General features: G+C 33.1%; 1 protein-coding gene across 1 annotated transcript in view; it reads right to left on the bottom strand.

The window, feature by feature from the left end:
• The window catches only part of LOC150021354 (ephrin type-A receptor 6), a 917,557-nt gene that overhangs the window by 712,308 nt on the left and 184,099 nt on the right, over positions 1–21,150 (bottom strand). The window contains exon 3 of the mRNA XM_090276016.1: positions 13,447–14,110. Coding sequence (XP_090132142.1) covers positions 13,447–14,110 — 664 coding nt within the window. The remainder of the gene's footprint in view (positions 1–13,446; positions 14,111–21,150) is intronic.

The following is a 21,150-nucleotide window of genomic DNA, read 5'->3' as shown; positions in this document are numbered from 1 at the left end:
ACACTGTGGTGACGGCCAGAAGGAACGGGTGTGGCAGAAAGGTGGAGGTGGGCAAAGAGGGAGGAAATAGAAACATCTGTAATAGTGTCAACAACTTAAAAGCATATAAAATTTAAAAAGAATTGTATACCTGAAACCTATATGATTTTATTAACCAATGTCACCCAATAAATTTAATTAAAAATCAATTATGTAACTGCAGAGAAAAAAAGAAGGTGTGTACTCTACATGCTCTCCTTCCCCTCACTGAATACAGATGCTACAAGGCCATAGGTGATAGTGGGGCTACAAATGGAAAATGTATAATTAATTTTATAATTTTCTGCATAAAGGAAAGTCCTCAACAACCAGGAATTTTTTGGGTTCTAATGTAAATGGAAATTGAACTTTGACATGTAAGTGCTCTAGAATGTAAAATTTTGTCTTTTCAGCTTTTAAATATTACCCTACCTCAAATATATACGTGTGTGTGTGTGTGTGTGTGTGTGTGTAAAATCAATTAGGATATAGCCCAAATAAAATTCAAACTTCACAGTCAGGGGGCAGATGATGTTTAAAACTGTAAAAGGAGACTGAATTGATGAAAATCTATACTATACAGGAGTAATATTTGGTAAAATATTATCTGCAATAACTTGGAAGGCAGGTTGACTACTACTTGATGCATTTGACAAGGTATTTCCAGAAACAAATGATCTCAGACAATAACTGGCTAGGTTGAAAGTTTAAAGAATAGCTAATAGGGGAGTATAGAACTTAAATGCTTTCATGAGTAGAAAAGATGATTTCTTCTCTACAAAACAGAGAAAAAAACAAAAAATTCTTGAGCACCAAACAAGTTAAGTCATCTTAGTTATACAAGAAATTCAGCCCTATGTCAAAGATATCCCAACCCTATTGTTTAAAATGACTTTAACTCAGTTGCTATTAAACTGATATAGGCATGTGAATATAGAGGCAAGTATTGATAAATAAAACACATTTGAAAACTATGTCAAAAAAATAACTTTGGGTGTAGACTTTTGTATGTAGTTTCTGTCACATACAAACAAAAAGTAGATTAAAAGTCTGTTATGATTTTTAGGAAATCTCATTGCCTACAAATCACGAGTCTGGTCTAAAAGAAACTGTAGCTATGAAATGATCCTTAAGCCCCCAAAATAGATGAGCCTGAAACAAGTATGAATGCTGTTTGACCACCAATAATTACAGAAATTGCCAGGATAATGAAAGAAGCTTGTTTTCTTTTAGTTTTTGGTTTGTAGTCCACATATAAGTAAAATCATATACTATTTGTCCTTTTACATCTGATATTTAATTTAGCAGAATATCCTGAAGTTTCATCCATGTCTTAACAAATTTCATCTTTTTTATGACTAATATATTCTATTGTGTGTCTTACACATCGTGGTTATACTAAATAATGAGGCAATAAACAAATGAGTGAATATATATTTTTTAAATAGTGTTTTTGCATTCTTCAGAAAAAAACCCAAAAGTAAAATAGCTGGATCAAATAGTACTTCCAGTCTTAATTTTCTAGGAAATATCTACACTGTTTTCCACAGTGGCTGTACCAATTTACATTCCCACTAAGAGTACACCAATTTCCCTTTTCCCTACATCCTCTCCAACACTTGTTTCTTGTCTTTTTTTAAAATTGTTTTTCTATTACAGTTATCCCACTTTTCCTCCTTTGCTCTCCACTAGCCATTTTGGGTTGGTTAAAAAGCATGTGTGCTGAGAGGTGTGAAGTCATATCTTGTTGTGGTTTTGATTTGCATTTCCCTAATAATTAGTGATGTTGAACATCTTTTAATGTGTTGACCATCTACATGTCTTCTTTTAAAAATGTGTATTCAGATTCTCTGCCCACTTCTTAATTGAGTTGTTTTTTGTTGGTGAGATGAATTAGTTCTTTATATATTTTGGATATTAACTCCTCAAAAGATGTATGAAATACAAGTAAATATATTTTCTCACTTGGTGGGTTGTCTTTTCACTTTGTTCATCATTTACTTTGCTGAGCAGACAATTTTTTGTTTGTTGTAGTCCCATTTGCTTACTTTTGTTTCCTTGCTGTTGGAATCAAATCCACAGAAACATCTCTATGGCTGATGTCAAGGAGTTTACTGCTTATGTATTCTTTTATGTATTTTATGATTTCAGGTATTACATTTAAGTCTTTAATCCATTTTGAGTTATTTTTGTGTATAGTGTAAGACAGTAGTCTATTATCACTCTTTTGCGTGCATTGGTCCATTTATCCAAATGCTACTTATTGAAGAAACTTTTCTTTCTCCTTTGTATGTTCTTGGCTCCTTTGTTTTAAATTAGTTGTTCATATACGTGTGGGTTTATATCTGGGCTGTTAATTCTGTTCCATTGATCTGTGTATCTCTTTTTCTGCCAATACCATACTATTTTGGTTACCATAGCTTTGTAGTGTATCTTGAAATCAGAGAGTGTGATATCTCTGGCTTTGGTTTTTTTTCCTCAGGATTGCTTTGTCTATTAACGGTCTTTTGTAATTCCATACATATTTAGAATTTATTGGTTTTATATCTGTGAAAATTGCCATTGAAATTTTAATAGGAATTTAACTGAATATATAGATTGCTTTGGGTAGTATGAACATTTTAACAATGTTAATTCTTCCAATCCAGAAGCATGGAATATCTTTCCATATCTTTATATCTTCAATTTCTTTCAACCTGTGTAACAGTTTTTAGTGTATGGGTCTTCAGTTAAATATATTCCTAGGTATTTTATTCTCTTTTGTTGCAATTGTAAATGAGGTTGTTATCTTACCCTCTCTTCCTGAGTTTTTATTTTAGTGTATAAAAAAACAACAGGTTTTTATATATTGATATTGTACCGAGCAAATTTACTGTATTTGTTTATTATTTCTAATAGTTCTTTGTGGAAACTTTATAAAGTTTTTTATATATAAAACAACATCATCTGCAAATAGCGACAGCTTTTCTTCTTTCTTCCCAATTTGTATGTCTTTTATTTCTATTTCTTGCTTGATTGCTTTAGCTAGAACTTCCTATAATATGCTAAATAATAGTGGTGAGAGTGGGCATCCTATCTTGTTCCAATCTCAGAGAAAAGGATTTCAGTTTTTCATACATTAATCTATGCTAGTTGTGGGTTTCATATATAGTCTTTATTATGTTGAGATACTTCTGTACTCATTTTATTGAGAGTTTTTATCATAAATGGATATTGAATACTGTCAAATGCTTTTTCTGCATCTATTAAAACGATCATGCAAGTTTTATACTTAATTTTGATAATATGGAGCATCACTTTTGATTGATTTGTGGATGTTGAACCATCTTTGCATTTTGGGAACAAATACAGCTTGGCTGTAGTGTTTGATCCATTTAATGTATTATATTCAGTTTGCCAATATTTTGTTGAGAATTTTAGCATTTATGTTCATCAGCGATATTGGCCTGTAATTTCTTGTTCTGTGTTCTTCTTGTCTGGTTTTGGTATCAGGGTAATGTTGGCTTCATAAAATGAATTAGGAAGCATTTTCTCCTCTTAATTTTTGGGAAGATTTTGAAAAGGAAAGCTTTATCTTCTTTTAATATTTGGTAGAATTTACCAGTAAAGGCTTCTGACCCTGGATTTTTGGGAGGGTATTAATTATGTTTCAATTTCATCACTAGTAATCAGTCTATTCACATTTTCTATTTTCTTTATGATTCAGTCTTAAAAGATTGTATGATTCTGAAAATTTATCTATTTCCTCTAAATTTTTTAATCTGTTGGTAGGTGAATAGCTATGTATAGTATAGTTTCTTATGATACTTTGTACTTCTGTGGTATTGTTGTAACTTCTCTTTCTTGTCTGATTTTACTTATTTGAGCCTTCTCTCCTTTTCCTTAGTGAGTCTAGCTAAAAGTTTGCCAATTTTGTTTATCTTTTCAGAGAACCAATTCTTAGTTTCATTAATCTTTTCTACTGTCTTTTTACTCTCTATTCATTTATTTATGCTTTGATTTTTATTCATTCCCTCCTTCTACTGACTTTGGGGTTTCCTTATTCTTCTTTTTCTAGTTCCTTTAGGTGTTAGGTAAGATTGTTTATTAAATATTTATCTTGTTTCTTGAGGTAGACCTGTATTACCGCTATAAACTTCCCTCTTAGTACTGCTTTTGCTGCATCCCATAGATGGTGGTAGGCTGTATTTCCATTTCTTTTGTCTCCATGTATTTTTATTTATTCTTTGATTTCCTTGTTGACCCAAAAGTTGTTAATGGCATGTTATTTAATCTCCACTTGTATGATTTTTCTAATTTTCTTCCAGTGGTTTATTTCTGATTACATACTATTGTGTTTAGAAAAGTTGTTTTGATATGATTTCAATCTTGTTACATTTATTGAGACTTGTTTTTTTGTACCAGTATAGACTGTAACCTAGAAAATGTTCCATATGTACTTGAGAAGAATGTGTATTCTGTTGCTTTTGGATGAAATATTCTGTTTATATTCATTAGATTCATATGGTTTAATATGTCATTTAAGGCCACTGTTTCCTCTTTAATTTTATGTCTGAACAATCTATCCATTGATGTAAGTGGGTGTTAAAGTCCCCTATTATTATTGTATTGATGTCAATTTCTCCCTTTAGAGCTGTTAATAGCAGCTTTATAGATTTTGGTACTCCTATGTTGCATACATAAATATATATAAATGTTATGTCTTCTTGATGGACTGCGCCCTTTATTATTTTATAGTGTCCATCTGTGTCTTGTTACCTTTTTGCCTTGAATTCTGTTTTGTCTTCTATAAGCATGGCTTCACCTGCTTCCTTTTACTACTATTTGCTCAGAATATAATCTTCTAACCCTTCACTTTGAGCCTTGTCTGTCTTCAGAGCTGTGATGAATCTCCTGCATGAAGCATATAGTTGGGTTTTGTTTTTTTATCTATCTAGCCAATTCAGTGCCTTTTGTTTTGTGAGTTCACCCCATTTATAGAGTAATTATTGATATGTGAGAACGTGCTGCTGTTTAGCTTTTGTTTTCTAATTGTTCTGTATATTCATTATTTCCATTCCCTTCCATTTCAGTCTGCCATTTTACTTTGGTGTTTTTCTATGATGTTTTTCTCAAATTTCCCCCCCTTTTTTTTTAATGTTTCATGTCCCTGCTCTAGATTCTTATTTTGTGGTTACCATGTAGTTTGTATAAAACTACTAGTCCTTTTTCTGCTGATAGTGTCCTACCTTCATTTGACTACACAGATTCCTCCTTTTCTTTCTCTCCTTTTACATTTTTATTGTCACAAATTGTTCCCTTTTATGTTGTGTGTTTGTTACAAAATTTAAGTAGACATAGTTATTTTAAATTTATTTCCTGAAAACTTTATACTAAACAGGCTTTAACACCCTATTCTGAAGTAGCTTTGTAATTTTTTGATAATGTCTATTTACCACATTACTTTGCTAGATAGTCTATTTTTGGCTGGTGGTTTTTTGTCTTTCAATATTTTGAATATGTAATTCCACTTACTCCTTGCCTATGGAGTTTCTGCTGAGACTTATGCTGGTGGTCTAATTGGGTACTTTTGCAGGTTACTATAATTCTTTTCACGCTTTCCTTTAAATTCCTTTCTTTATCATTACTTTTGATAATTTTAATATAATTTATGTCTTGAAGCAGGTCTTTTTGCATTGAGATAAATAGGTGTTTTGTTATCTTCATGGATTTGTAGATCCAGTTCTTTCCTCAAGTTTGGGAAACTCTCAACTATTATTTCTTTAAATAATCTCTCTGCTCCCATCTCCCTTTTGTCATTTCTGGGCTACTCATTATCCTTGTGTTGCTCTTCTTCATGGAGTTAGATAATTCTTACAGTTTCTTCACTTTTTTAATATCTTAGCTCTATCTTCACTTTCACCTTAATAATTTATATATTTCTATCTTCAAGTTCACTAATTCTCTCTTCCATGTGGTCTGCTTTATTTCTAAAGCTTCCTCATGCATTGCTCATCTCATCTACTGAGTTGTTTAGCTCCAGAATTTGTTTGGTTCTTTTTAGAGTTACAATATCTCTTGTACAGTACTTCTTCCATTCAGTAATTCTATTTCTGAGATCATTGAACTATATTTTTCAATTTTCTAGTAGCTTGTTGAATTTCTTTATTACAGCTATTTTGAATTCTCTATCAGATCACAACCTCTACTGCCTTTGCCAATAGCATTGCCATGTCCCTGTGACCACTTGTCCCTCTGAGGTTGCTGATGCCTTGCTGCTGTTGGTGTCACTGAGTCATGAGTGCCACCATTATTCCTAGAACTCCCACTCTTGGGCATAACCATAGTTCCTGGAGCCTCAGGTCACAGACACAGCTGCTGCTGCTGCTGATTTTCCAGCACTGCCACAGTTCTTGAAGCCCCTGGCCTTGAGAACTATTCCTGAGGCCTCTGGCTGCTTGTGCCATAGTAGTTCTTAGAGCCTCTGGTCACAAGCTCCACTGAAGCTGCTCTTCTAGTTCCACCACTTCCACAAGGTCCAATCCACCCACCTTCAGATGTACAGATGTATGGATCTCTCAGGTGTTCGGAAGTTGTGCAGAAGATCATATATTGGGCTATGGAAGTCCTCTTGCATGGAACTTCAAGGGGAAAGACAAAGGAATTGATTCATGTGTCATGATGCTGATATCATCCAAGAGATAAATTTAGACCCAATTTCTATTAATTTGAATGTGATTTTAAGATCCACAAAGAATAAAATAACATTCCTAATAAAGAAAGAGAAATTTCAAAGTAAAGTAGGAAGAAATAAAACACTTACAGGTGAGAAAAAATGAATAGCAAACACTAATGAAGATAAAACAACCTAGTAGATAAGGTAAATTGTTACCTAGTTGTAGTCAAATTCAAAGTGTGAAATTTAGTTATGAGGTTAAAATATTTTTTAAAATATCAGAGTTAAAGAGGATAATATTTAAGGTCTCCAACAAATATCTAATAGGTATTCTAGAAGTAGAAAACAGAAAAAAAGTAACAACATGCACACACACGTGCATGCACACACACACACACACGCACGTTCTCAAGTTCAAAACACAGAATGAAAAACAGGAAAAAAAAATCCATGCAAGTTACAGCATAATGTAACTGAATACACTGCACATAAAATCTACAGCTAATCTCCCAAATAATTACAAGAGACTGTCAGAAGAATGTTATTAATAATGGATTCTTATGAATAGGAAAATAATATTTTCAGAATGTTTAAGAAAATAATAGTTATTCTATACCCAAATAAACAATCATTGAAGAGAAAGGGAAATATAAATATATTTTTAGCTATCTACTAAATAGCTTAAACACTTATAAAACCTTGCCAAAGATCTACCAAATTATATACTTCATCAAATGAAATATTGAACCCAGAAGAAATGTGATAGTGATAGAAAACTTATCCAATATAAAAACTGTTACTGTATCTTGGTTTACCTAGGGAAAACTAAAGTTCGAGACAATATTCTTAAGAATATTTATAAGAAAGGTAGCAATTTTGTGGGTGTCATGCTATGTCATGTTTGAAAAGAGAATATAAACACTGAATAATTTTATCTCCTTTTATAAATATATGTGTTAAAAAAGGATTTAAAAAATAGGTATAATCTATATAGAAATATGACTTACAACACACAATTCAGCAGATAATAAAATAGGAATTGAAATAGAAGGTAAAATTTGGTTAAAATAAATTACTAAAAAGAATCATTTCAAACAAGTTATGTTTTAACCTACTTTTAAAACAATGACAAAATAATATAATTATTTAACTATTCTGTTTTGCTTGGAAATAATAGCTTCCATTTTTAGACTACTCCTTTCACACTCTTGATTTCATATTCTTATCCAGCAGAATTAAAGTCTATAATTGCTTCAAGAAAAAGCAGTTTTACTTAGAATTGAAGTTTATATTGTAAAAGATCATATTTAGTTCATGAAAACCTTCAGAAAGTGAAAATACTGTTTGGGCCTATAAGTCTGCCCTTCTTCTCTGATCCCAATTTCACCTTTCAGCTTTTCATCATGTCCTCAAACCCCCTTATTTAAAGCCAGCAAATTCTGGTGTCTCAATATTTCTTAATGCTTTCTGCTTCCACAATCATCTCTGATAACATGATTAGACAGAAGATCATAAACACAAGAACAAATGTTTCTTAACTGCAACAGATGACAGAACCATGAAAGCTTAATAACAACACTGTTCAGGAGATCAAATCAATAGCTATGTCACCAAAGGCCCTGAATATCCCATTTATCTCTGTGAACAATAATGCAACAGCCCCCAAATTGCCACCATTCTTTCCCCCCTGAATTTTGAAGCAGCACTAGAGGAAAAAATAAATAAATACAAATATTTGTCTAGAAAGAGGAAAAGTTTTAAAAAATACTCAGTGTCTCAGTACTTTAATTTCCATAGCTAATTGTTTTGTTAAACTATATCACATGATACTTAGAGGTTTTAAGAATGTATCCTTGATATATACTATAGTAAGATATAGATACAGGTATACATATAGATATGGGTATATATATAGATAATAGACATAGACATAGATAGTTTGCTATCAGGCCTAAAATCCCAAACCTTAACTAATATCTCTAAGTACAGATGCCACTGCCTTATTAGATTTATTCAAAATTACTGTCCAAGAGGAGTTTATTAGGGATTCATATGTCACTTCAATTCTAACAAATAAACAAAAATTACATTCAATATTGCATGTTAATTATTTCCAATTATTTTTTCCAATTACTTGCCCCATAGTGTTAAAATATTCTTAAATATATGAAATGAAAGACTATTTGACATAAATTAATGCTTTATGAATCAGTTATTTTTAAATCCAAACCCTTAGTGAAATAAATTAAGATAAAAATTAAGTCTTTAACATTAATATGCCTCAGTATGATAGGTTTAATTATGAAAGTATGAAATAAAATAAAAAGTTATGAAAAATAAGAGATTTGAGCCAAGAATAAAATACTACTTATTATATATTACAGAATAGCCTAAATTACTGCACTTGGTTTAAAATTTTAGCATGTCTATTTAATAGAATGTTTATGTCTAATTAAACTTGATTTATAGCAATGATAAGAGTGCCTCTCTCTTTTGTGATCCTAAAATTTGAAATAGATATACCTTAACAATATTTAGAGAAGGGAATAACATGTTCAAATGTTCAGCAGTACCACCTTTAGGGTGAAATATAATAAATTATTTGAATGCAAACAAATGTACATCATTAATTTGATATTGATAGCATGGGTAAATATAAACTTATTCTATTTTAAACTAGCTTATTCTGTTTTTGTTACACAGAAGACCAAGATTGTCAAATCCATTCAAATAAATTATGAAGACACCTAAAACCTCATTGTAACGTTTCCTGTTTATCATTTCCAACAGCAAAGTTTCAGATAAATCTATTTTTTTCCCATTATTCTTAGTAGCTTCAATTTTAGAGTGGATGTGTAGCTGCCATTCTATGAGTGCCCATATCAGATTCCAGAAATGAATATAGGGCAAGAAGCCTAATTTTAATAATCAGTAACTTAGGGCTTCTCTGTATGGTTTGGCAGGCAGGAAAGCATCAAGGTAAGTGTGTGGATCCCTGGAATGAGGAAATTAAAGAGAAAGAAAGGAAGAAGGGAGAAAGGGGAGAAAGAAGGAAAGTACTGAAGGAAAACACAAAGACCAGGCTCGGGAAAAATCAAGGCTTTAGTCTTCAATTTAGTGTTAGTTACTAAGTGGCCCTAAGGAATAACATTCTGTTCTTGGTAACTGAGCATCCTGATTCATAAAATAAGAAATAAAAATATTTTCTAAGTTTTTCTAAGTCTAAAACACTATGACCCTCCCTGAAGAAAACATTCCTATTTCAAGGAATGAGAAGAAACCAAGCACACCAAAGGCATATCAATATTGTCTATCTTTATTCAGTAGAGCCTCGTTATCAGGGCCTTATGATGATTCACATCAGTTAATATTGTACTCTTCATTATACACATGATTTTAAAATACAACTCTTTTATCTGACATCCCTGGTAAAACAGACACATAAATAATTAGAACAAATTATAATACAGAGGAGAGAGGGATTAACATTGTGAAGACCCACTTATATGACACTTGTGCTTGACTTTAAAGAATGAATAAAATTCCATCATGGATAAAGGAAAAAGAATAAAACACAAAGCTGTGAGATAAGATATTGAAGAAAGCAGTAGATATGACACACACATGAATTGTTCAAAAGTGTCAAAACATAGGATAAAGAATTGGCAAAAATTAGAACAGAATAGTACACGGTCAAATTGTGAAGCTCTTTGAATGTTATAGTGAATAACTACATTTAATGACTATCCCAGAAAGAAAGAAAAATTAGACACATTTCCTAAAGTGAAACACATTAAAATTATTATCAGAATTTACACAGTAAGCAAACTTAGGGCCTCAATATCCCACATATGAGTGAAGCCATATTTGATGTCCAGTTTTGTTAAACATCCAAAAACTGCAGTTGCATGAAGGACCTCAGATGTGACCAGCAGAAGAACCACCCAGCTAAGCCCAGTCTGTATTTCCAGACTGTAAGTAAATAATTTGTATAAGATAAGGTGTGGTGCTATAACAAAGAAACTAAACATGTGGCATTTGCTTTGGTATTAAACAGATTGTAAAGGCTGGAAGGGTAGCAAGGAGTGGAGGATGGGAGGATGGAAGAGAAGTAAAACCATCACTGTTGGAGATAATAAGGGTCATACTGTCTGTGATAACTTGTAATATAGAAAAAATACATCATAATGTTGTGGATCAAATTAAGAATGTTTCTCAGCTGTTGAAGCTGGCAACTAGCACAAGGGCAATTCTTAAAAATGGATTGACTCAGAGGGCAGAGCTACAGATAACCATTGCTAGGGAGCAGAACTGGGCTCTGATCAAAGAACATTTCCTACTCTACAGTAATAAATCCTTACAACATCTATTGGACTTCAGAATCACAATGATACAGTGACTACTGTACACCTGCCTTTAGATATTGGAGACTCTTTTCCAATTATCCTGTGCTTGTCCCATGTGCATTGTGTGTATGAGGAATAATAAATTTCATTTTGGTTCTCAGTCCTCCAGGCGAAGAGGAGCTTTAGCTTCATTCACAGCTGGAATTGATTTCAATGATGCTCTTCTGGACTTCAACACAATGCCATATGGGATAAATCTTTGGATTTTTGTACATGAAGGAGAAACACTGATCATGAGAAAATAGAGAGTGAATTGTAATATATCATCACACTGGTCCTCATTGCAAGAACACTTTCAGGTATTCATTCCTGGGTCATCCCATCATTTACTAACAACACCTGGCCATGTGAGTCTATCTTTTTTTTTTTTTTTTAATAATTTATTTGTTTGTTTATTTATTTTATTTTTAGAGAGAGGGGAAAGGAGAAAGAGAGGGAGAGAAACATCACTGTGTGGTTGCCTTTCACTCGCGCCCCCAACTGGGGACCTGATGTGCAACCTAGTAATGCGCCCTGACTGGGTATCGAACCAGCAACACTTTGCTCGCAGGCTGACGCTCAATCCACTGAGCCACAGCAGCCAGGACGTTAGTCTATCTTTTAAAGCCAGCCACCATACTGCTACAAAACTTGGACTAGATTTTTAAATGATGATGAGGCAATCTAGAGAAAGATCCTTGAAGATGAGAGGTCATCCTGAACATCCCAACTCCAGTCAAGCTCCCAGCTACAAAGAGCTGCATGAGTGACCTCAGTTTATTCTACATTAAGCAAAATAAATTTCATGAAGAACCCCGAGAAATAATAAATCATTTGGTTTTATACTAATATGTGTTGGGCTGTTTTGTTTCAATAGCAATAGATAACTGACACATATACTTTATATTTATCTCTACCAACTATCAAAGTGACAAACAATAGGTTATTCATAAATGTTAATAATTTAAATAATACAATTGTTCTAACAGAGAAGACTAAAAGAAAAGAAAATCATATATATGGTGTCACATTACTACTTGAAGTACTATTTATTCATATAAATTCCAATTACTCTGTCATTTAGATTATATGTGATTCAGAGATCTGGCTTTGAGGTAACTTGTTGATAGACAGCAACACAGGAAAAGATAAAAAATACTATCGGAGGATGAGAAGGGGCAATAAAAAACAAAAAATCAAGAACATACACTGTACCCAGTCATGTTTTTGCAATTAAATAAATTACAATCAAGGTAACAAGCTATAAAAACAGATTAATCTAGGAGCAGATCTAGATAAGCTGATAATGATTATCATTTGTTCAAAATCAACTTTGCCAAACAATGGAAGGAATTTTAAAGCATGTATATAAAAATGTAATTTCACAAAACAAACATACTAAGTAAAAATCATCTCGTCATCAGTGATTGTCACTACCTGTAATTCTGTGGTAAATGCCATGAAAAATTACCAATATTTAATAATAGCTAATCACATAAATTGTTTTATTATAAAACTGTTCTTTAAATATTTTTAAAACTTTATTTATACCAATTAATTCCCAGCTTCTCCAATTTTAAAATATGGTAAAACTACATGGATAATATATCTACTAGGTTTATCCTAAGTTCTTACTGTCTTATTAATCTCATTGAATACTCATATATATATGAGTAATCACTTACAACTTATTTTTGTTTCATTCGAAATCCTTGTCAGGAGTGAATAAAATTTTTAAATCAATCTATTGATAAATTTCAATGAAATATATTTTAATTTTTAAATATTGAAGGAAACTGGCTCATACTTTATAAAAATATACTGCAGACTTTTTATGAAAATATTAATTTTTTTCAAATGACCAATATAATCATCTTTAGAGACGCTAGTGAACTTTTCAAATCCCAAGTGCTTTGTAAATATATAAATCTTTGTTCACATATATTAGCTATGACCCTTATGTACATGTGTTTTTCTTATTTATTCTAATCCTTTTTAATGAGCATGAAAATAGATTCAACAAAAATGTCAATAAATTCAATATGCTGCTATAGAAAACAAACCTATAAATAATTTACTGTTTAGAAGGAACTATTTTTACATTGTTATTATTTACCAAGGAATAATTGTATTTGCATATTTGTGTTTTGATTATGAGTCCTAAATCCAAACACAATTCATATAATTATCTTTATCATGGATATGTAAAAATTATAAATGTATGTATTTATTAGATTAATAAGCCCTCATAAAATAATTCACATAAAGAAAAATCATTTTATCTTGAAAACTATAGGTATTTTATAATCATAACAATGTGAAAGGTAAGTTATAAACTTAAAAAAAAAAACATTTAAATGTTTAATAAATTTTTTGAATGTTTCTTACCATGGCAAGAACCCTCAATTTCTTCATATCCTGTGCTGCAGATGCACCTTCCAAGAGGAACCAGCCAATCTCCATCAGCTCCACAATATAGTTTCGGAGTGTCACGCTCTTCTGCACTCTTCACACAAGCACCTCTTACTTCAACCAAAGAGGAAGAGTCAACCCTTGGGATGGTGTCAGGAAACACGGCCAAGTTACGGACAGTGAAGGGGCACTTTTTGTAGAAAACACGGACTGAAACCAGAGCAATGCATGCCCCAATGTCTTGAAAAGCCAGATAAAATCCTTTCCTTTCCATAGGTCCCACCTCACGAATTTCAGTGTTGAGTTTGAGGATACGATCACCCAAATCCATCTGGGTAAAACTTTCATCAGCAGCAATTGTATCGATCTTTGTGTATTGGCTTGGCTTGAATTTAATTCCATGGGACTCATCTGATTCCACATAATACAGATTAAATGTTTCTTTGCAAGTCCCTGAGACCCATGGGATGCTGTTACAATCCCTTAGTGTGAACTTCATTTCCACATATATTTTCTGAGCTGCATCTCGGGAGATCCAGTTTGTACGAAGCCAATTATTTTGGTTAGGTTCCATCACATTGCATACCTGGTATGTGTGAATGGGCCTGTTATGTTCATCCATTTCAGTAATGGCATCCCACTGCAAAAAATAATAACAACAACAAATAAATGTTTATAAAACTATGGTGGTTAAAACAGGAATGACTGCTTCCCAAATATTCAATTTTTGCAAAAGAACATGAATTAAAAGGATACAAATGAAGGTAGTCAAAGCAACAATGCAGCAGGATTTTACTCATGACCCTTTGCTTAGTAGTATGGGTTTTGGACATACCAGCTGTCCTGGTGAATCTTAATTTCCTGTAATTATTTGCATGACCAACAGTTACTAAATTTAAACTCTGGTTTTCTTAAATGTAAATTGTGCCTGGTTTCATAGGGTTGTTGTGAGGCATAAATTAGTTTATATTAGTAAAGCACTTTAAATAGTTCCTGGTACACTATAAGAATGTAAAATGGGGGTCAATATAGAGACGAAGGTAAACACAGCTCACCTCCTTGCACAACCACAGCAAAAGTTACAACTAAACTACAAAACAAATATTACCCCAAATCATCAGAAAATTGAGCTATATGGAACTCCAACAACCAAGGAATTAAAGAAGTCACATTCATCCAGATGGGTAGGAGGGGCAGAGATGAGAGACATGTAGAGATATGAAGACTTAGAGACATGGAACAGATGGTCCCACATCCATGTATGGCGGATAAAAATCAGGAGGGATATCTTGGGTGTGTATGATCCTAGCCCCACACCAGACGACCCAGGCCAGGGTTCCAGTGCCAGGAAGTTATAAGTTCCCATGACTTTGGACTATAAAAACCAGTGGGGGATGGGGCAGCAGAAGAAACTGTGGGATTCTCAGGAGTCTCCTCTTAAAGGGCCCACAAGGGACTTAGGATTTATGCAGACTCACTCCCTCTGGGCTCAGCTCTGAGGCTGTTGCTAGAAGGACACCAGTGGCACACAGGGAGAAACTGGAGTGTCTGGCATCAGAGAGAGTACCAAAGCACTGCTTCCCCCAAGACAAAACTCCAGAGGCCAGATAGTGGCATCCCCCCCTTTCTGAGCTCTCCCCTACTGAGAGCCACAGAGTAGTGATACCATATCCAAGACACCATATAGGAGACACCATCAATGTGGTTCACACAGGTTACCCTGCCTTGGTGGTTACCTAAGGCTCAGCCCCATCCAACTTAAAGATGTGCTACCTAATACATAGAAACAAACACAAGGTGGCTGCAAAAATGAGGAGACAAAGAAATATGGACCAAATGAAAGACTAGAACAAAACTCCAAAAAAAAGAACTAAACACAATGGAGATCAGCAATCTATCAGATGCAAAGTTCAAAACACTGGTTATTAGGATGCTCGAAGAACTCACTGAAAACTTCAACAGCATAAAAAAGACCCAGGCAGAAATTAAGGTTACACTAATTGAAGTAAAAATTATTTACAGGGAATCAACAGTGGAGTGAATTAAGCCAAGAATCATATCAATTATTTGGGACATAAGGAAAAAAAAAATTCAATCAGAACAGCAAGAAGAAAAAATAATTAAAAAACAACAACAACAAAAAGGAGAGGCTATGGAGCCTCTGGGAAAATTTCAAATGTACCAACATTCAAATTATAGGGGTGCCAGAAGGAGAAGAGAAACAGCAAAAAATTGAAAATTTATTTGAAAAAATAATGAAAGAAAGCTTCCCTAATTTGGTGATAGAAATTAGATACAAGTCCAGGAAGCACAGATAGTCCCAATCAAGATGGACACAAAGAGGCCCACACCAAGACACATCATAATTAAATTACCAAAGGTTAAACATTAAGAGAGAATCTTAAAAACAGCAAAAAGAAAGCAGATAGTTACCTACAAAGGAGTTTTCATAAGACTCAGCTGATTTCTCAAAAGAAATTTTTCAGACTAGAAGAAACTGGCAGGAAGTATTCAAAGTGATGAAAAGCAAGGACCTACAACCAAGGTTACTCTAACAAGCAAAGCTATCATTTATAATCAAAGTAAAAAAAAATTCTGGGTACAGAATAGACAGAGGGATGTTAAGAACAGTATAGTAAATGGAGTAGCCAAAGAATTTATATGCATGTCTCATGGACATGAACTAAGTGGGGGAATTACCAGGGGGAATTACCAACGGGAATGGGGCAAACCAGGTGGAGGGGGACAAAGGAGGAAAAACTGGGACAACTGTAATAGTATAAACAATGAAGTATATTTATAAAAAAAAGGAAACTGCTGGGCTAGATATCTTCACTGGTGAACTCTACCACATATTTAAGGAAGAAAAAAGTAATCATACACAAAGTCTTTCAGACACAGAGGAGGAAATACTTCCCAATTTATTATTACTTAAAAAAAAATCTCACACAAGGATATATATTTATTGACTTTAGAGAGGAAGGGACAGAGAAAGAAACATCGATGTGAGAAACAATGATCGGTTGTCTCCCGTATGCACCCAAAATAGGAATCAAACCTGCAGCCTATGTGTGTGCCCTGATCAGGAATTGAACCTGCAGCCTTTTGGTGTATGAAGTGATCTTCCAACCAACTGAGCCAAACAGCTAGGGCCTTCCCAATATATTTTATGAGGCCAGAATAACCTTGACATAAAAATTTGATAAAGATATTACAAAAAAGAAAATTACAAACTGATATCCTTAATGATCATACATGCAAAAATATGATTACCTTTGATGCATCAATATCATTTCTAGGAGTTTATCTTAAAGAAGCACTGTTGAAATTATACAAAGATTAACTGCAGGATATCCACTATAGTAATATTTTTAACTGTAAATATTAGAAACAACTTAAATGTCTCCAAAGTGTGACCAGTTAAATAAATAGGGTACATTTATATGATAGAACATGTAGCTATTAAAATATGATAGAAATGTGTGCTAAAAAAGGAAAACTCACTATATATTGATTATTTTAAAAGTAGATTCCAGGGCCCTGGCCAGGTAGCTCAGTTGGCTAGAGCGTCCTTCCAATACCCCAAAGTTGGGTGTTTGGGTACATACAAGAATCAACCAATAAATAAATAAGTGCAACAACAAATTGATGTTTCTCTCCATCTCTCTCAAATCATTTACAAAAACAAAATCTCAGCATCAAGCCACCAAAGCTTTAGGAAAAATAAAAAGTAGATTCCAAAGATTACAGGTGCTCTCACCCCTCTGCCAAAGTAAGGAGATGGATATGCTACCTTGACTGTAGTAAATCATCTCACTGTGTTTATATATCTCAAAGCATCCTGTTGTACCCCTTGAATATATACAGTTTTTATTTTTAAATAAAGGTAGACTACTAAAATTTTAAAAAGAATGTAAAATGGCCTATCTGAACAAATAACTAGATTGATGACAAATACACTCTGGTTACCAATCTGTCTTTAAATCCAATTTGTAACAAATTGAAGTATATTTCCCATTATTGAATTAAATATTTACATCTTTATTTAAATAGAAAATAGACATAGATAAACATTAGATTCATTCAAGATATATTTACCAAGCACTGTTCTGGACACTGGTAATATAGAAATGAACTAGTTAAACAAATCTCCCTGCTTTTATGGAACTTACTTAGAGTGAGGAGAGACAATAAAAATAAAAATCATAAATAAATACTTCACATAACATAGTAGAAAGTACAATGGGAAAAATTAAGGCAGGGAGGTGGGGAAGAGGGTTGCAATTTTAAATAGTGTGTCCAGAGGTTTTACTGAGGTAGTGACATTTACCAATGTCTGAGAGGTGAAATAGTGAACCCTGAGAAGAGAAAATTGTACAAATACATTGAGGCTGGAATGTACAGGTATATTTTAGAAACAGCATGAGTGAGCACTGGAAACACACCAGGTAATAAGAACAGAGATGGGAAGAGCAAAAATAAATAAATAAATAAATAAATAAATATCTTTATAAGTAAGCTTTTTAAGCACTTTTGCTTTTATTTTAGATGGATCACTGGAGTATCTTACTTCTGTGTGTTTATATACAAGCATTCTGCCACTTACTTGAATAGAAAAATCTTATTTATCTTTTTTTAAAAGTTAATAAAATTTTTTGAGTACCTTGAAATTGTTTCAATATTTATATATAGACTATTTCATAATTCTATAATATAAATTTATATTGTAATTGTATTTTATTTATAACAATAGTTATTTTTAATAAAAAATCATTCCAGTAACTTTATAGCCAGTTTGGGGAAACAGGCTAATTATCATAGTTTCTCATTTCTATTAAAGTTTAGTGGAAATGATCAACTATTTTTACAGTGAATAAGTGTTCAATTTCTTGGTATTATACTTTAGTGATTTATAATAAAATTATTTAATGCAATCTATTTGCAGTCTCTCATTTAAGTTGGTTGAAAGAGTCATTTAGTCAAGGCTCATTGAGTTGCAATTAGTATAGTTCCTAGTAGAATGGCTACTTTCTTCAGTCTACAAGACTATTAGGACACTCACTACTTTCAATTATCTATTATAAATTTCCACAAATAAGAGATTCATATTTACCAAAAAACTTAAAAAATAATCTGTATCTTAAATTTTTATTTGTAAGTTGCTTGCTGGAAATCCAGAGAGTATTTTCCAGAAGTAACAGTGAGTTTCTGTGAAAAGAATTTTGTATATACACCCATTGTTTGTCAGGGGTTATACAATAATCTCATAGAGAGGCATAGAATTACTGATCTAAATACTTTTTATCCTAATGTGTCATGGGCCTTAATAAGTGTTTAAAGGATAGAAACGCTTATGAACTATGGTGGTTTTAGAGGTTTAAATGAGAAGGAGGGACTTGAACCTTAAAGAGTTTTAATATTCAATGAGACAGAGGGAGATGAGTAAATAGAAATTAATGTTTAACATTAACTTGTAAGCATACATATCTGGGACATTTTAACTCTGTACAACATACACACATTCAGTGGGTAAAAGTTTTTGCCTCTTTTAAAACAAACATATAATTTATCCCCTGCTGTGAAATATTTATATGTATATAAATCTGGTAATTGTAGAAGTCACATGATGAAAATATGTATCAAACCAGACATTAATTCTGCTATAAAGCTGGTCAATTCAGTCAGCTGCATACTTTTACATAATAGGCACTAAACCCAAAATACTCTGACTTCTGGAGCTCATTAAAAATAACATTTTATGTAGGTACTAAAATAAAATACCAATATATAAAAAATTTACCAATATATCTAATGTAGAAAAGAGTACAGTAAATCAAAAATAAATCTAATACCTAGGAATTTAAAATAATCTAATACCTAAGAATTAAAGTAATTGCATGGTGAGACATAGACCAGCCCTTCTAACTTTATTTCCTAGGTATTAGATTTTTTGTATTAGTAATGTGAAGCAGAAATTATGTCTTGCTTTTAATTGGGCTGATGAGGACCAAAGGAGTTAACATTTGTGAAAAAACTTTGACAAGCATATATTCAGTATATAAATAGTTGCCTTCAGGAATCATTACATCTAAGGTGACCTTGAAGTTTTTTAAAGAAAGAACCCTTTGTTGTATAACTAACTCTTGTTTAACCAAAACTTCTCATTGAGCAAGAAAACTTTTCCATCCATTGGTTTGTAATTCGATTATCCACTCCTTGATTCAAAGAAAAGGCTTATAAAATGTGAGACAGAAAAAGCTTTCTATTCTACTCATTCAGACAATAAGAATAGATATAGTCTGCATGATATTTTTCTTAGTATAAGGCTATCATCAGATTTCTCAGCAGAAACACTACAAGCCAGAAGGGAATGGCAAAAAATATTCCAAGCAATGAAAAACAAAGGCCTGCAACCAAGAATACTCTACCCAGCAAGGCTCTCATTCAAAATGGAAGGTGAAATAAGGAGTTTCCAAGACAAAAGAAGGCTAAAAGAATACATCTCCACCAAACCAGCATTGCCAGAGATGCTAAAGGGTCTGCTTTAAAAAGATGAAGAAACAGAGAGAGAGAGAAAGGAACACGAGTACAAAGGGGGAAAACGACAATGAATAAGTACTGAAAGAAAGAAGGAACTTCTTCCATTTGCAACAACATGGTTGGAACTAGAGAGAATTATGCTTAGCGAAATAAGCCAGGCAACGAAAGAAAAATACCTTATGCTATCACCTGTTACAGGAAACTAATGAACAACACAAACAAATGAGCAAAATTGAACCAGAGGTATGTAAACAAGGAATAAACTAACAGTAACAAAGGGGGAGATGGGAGGGAGAGAAGGGGGTAAGTAGGGGAAGGGTCTAGTCAAAGAACATGTATAAATTACCATGGACATGGACAACTGGGTGGGGACTGAATGTGGGAGAAGGGGGGGCAGGGTTCAGGGAAGCAAGAGGGGGAAAAAAGTGGGATGACTGTAATGGAAAAACAAACAAAAAATTTTAGTGGGGGAAAAAATGATAATATAAAGAATAGAAATGCAAGTTCAGTGAATATTAGAAGGACAAGGATTTTCCTTCACACTGTGTATTTTTCTCCCTATCTGATCCATCTGGAGTTTGGCATTCTAAAGAAGTAAGTTAATGACATAAGTTTCTCTGCATAAAACTAATAAGACCAGCTATTAATAGAGGTTTTTTTTTTTTTTAAACTAAGACTTTGACTGGAATGTCATGCATAAAGGAGACATGCTTGGGCTTTAGTTGTTACCAAAAATCCCTGAGGAACTGGGATTGACTTTCAAAGGTAATAAAAGTCCACGAGATAAAAGGCCTGGTAACTTGAATGTATGCGCGGTCCATGGCAATCTTTCCAGGGAAGGAATGAAGGTTGTTTTCCTGAAAGATGGCTAGATGGGACCTTAAGGCACAATGGAAAACCAGAAGGACTTGGAAAAGACAGGTGTGTACAGGCAAGGCTAAATGTCAGGTATGTGGTTCTGCTTCTGTGCCTTGAAGGGCAGACTGAAGGTCACCCTAAATGTTGCTTGCATAAGTTCCAGCAAAGCAGAACTAAAGATCATAAGTGATCATTTGCTGCTCTTGTTGTATTTATGTAAATGAACAGGATAAATTAAAACTGGACTTAATGCAGTTCCTTTAACGACAAGGAGGGTAATCT

Source organism: Furipterus horrens, unplaced genomic scaffold (assembly GCF_987537825.1).
Source record: "Furipterus horrens unplaced genomic scaffold, mFurHor1.1.pri manual_scaffold_1, whole genome shotgun sequence".
Taxonomy (NCBI): domain Eukaryota; kingdom Metazoa; phylum Chordata; class Mammalia; order Chiroptera; family Furipteridae; genus Furipterus; species Furipterus horrens.
The sequence above is the reverse complement of the archived record's forward strand: the minus strand, read 5'-3'. Positions and strand labels throughout refer to the sequence as shown.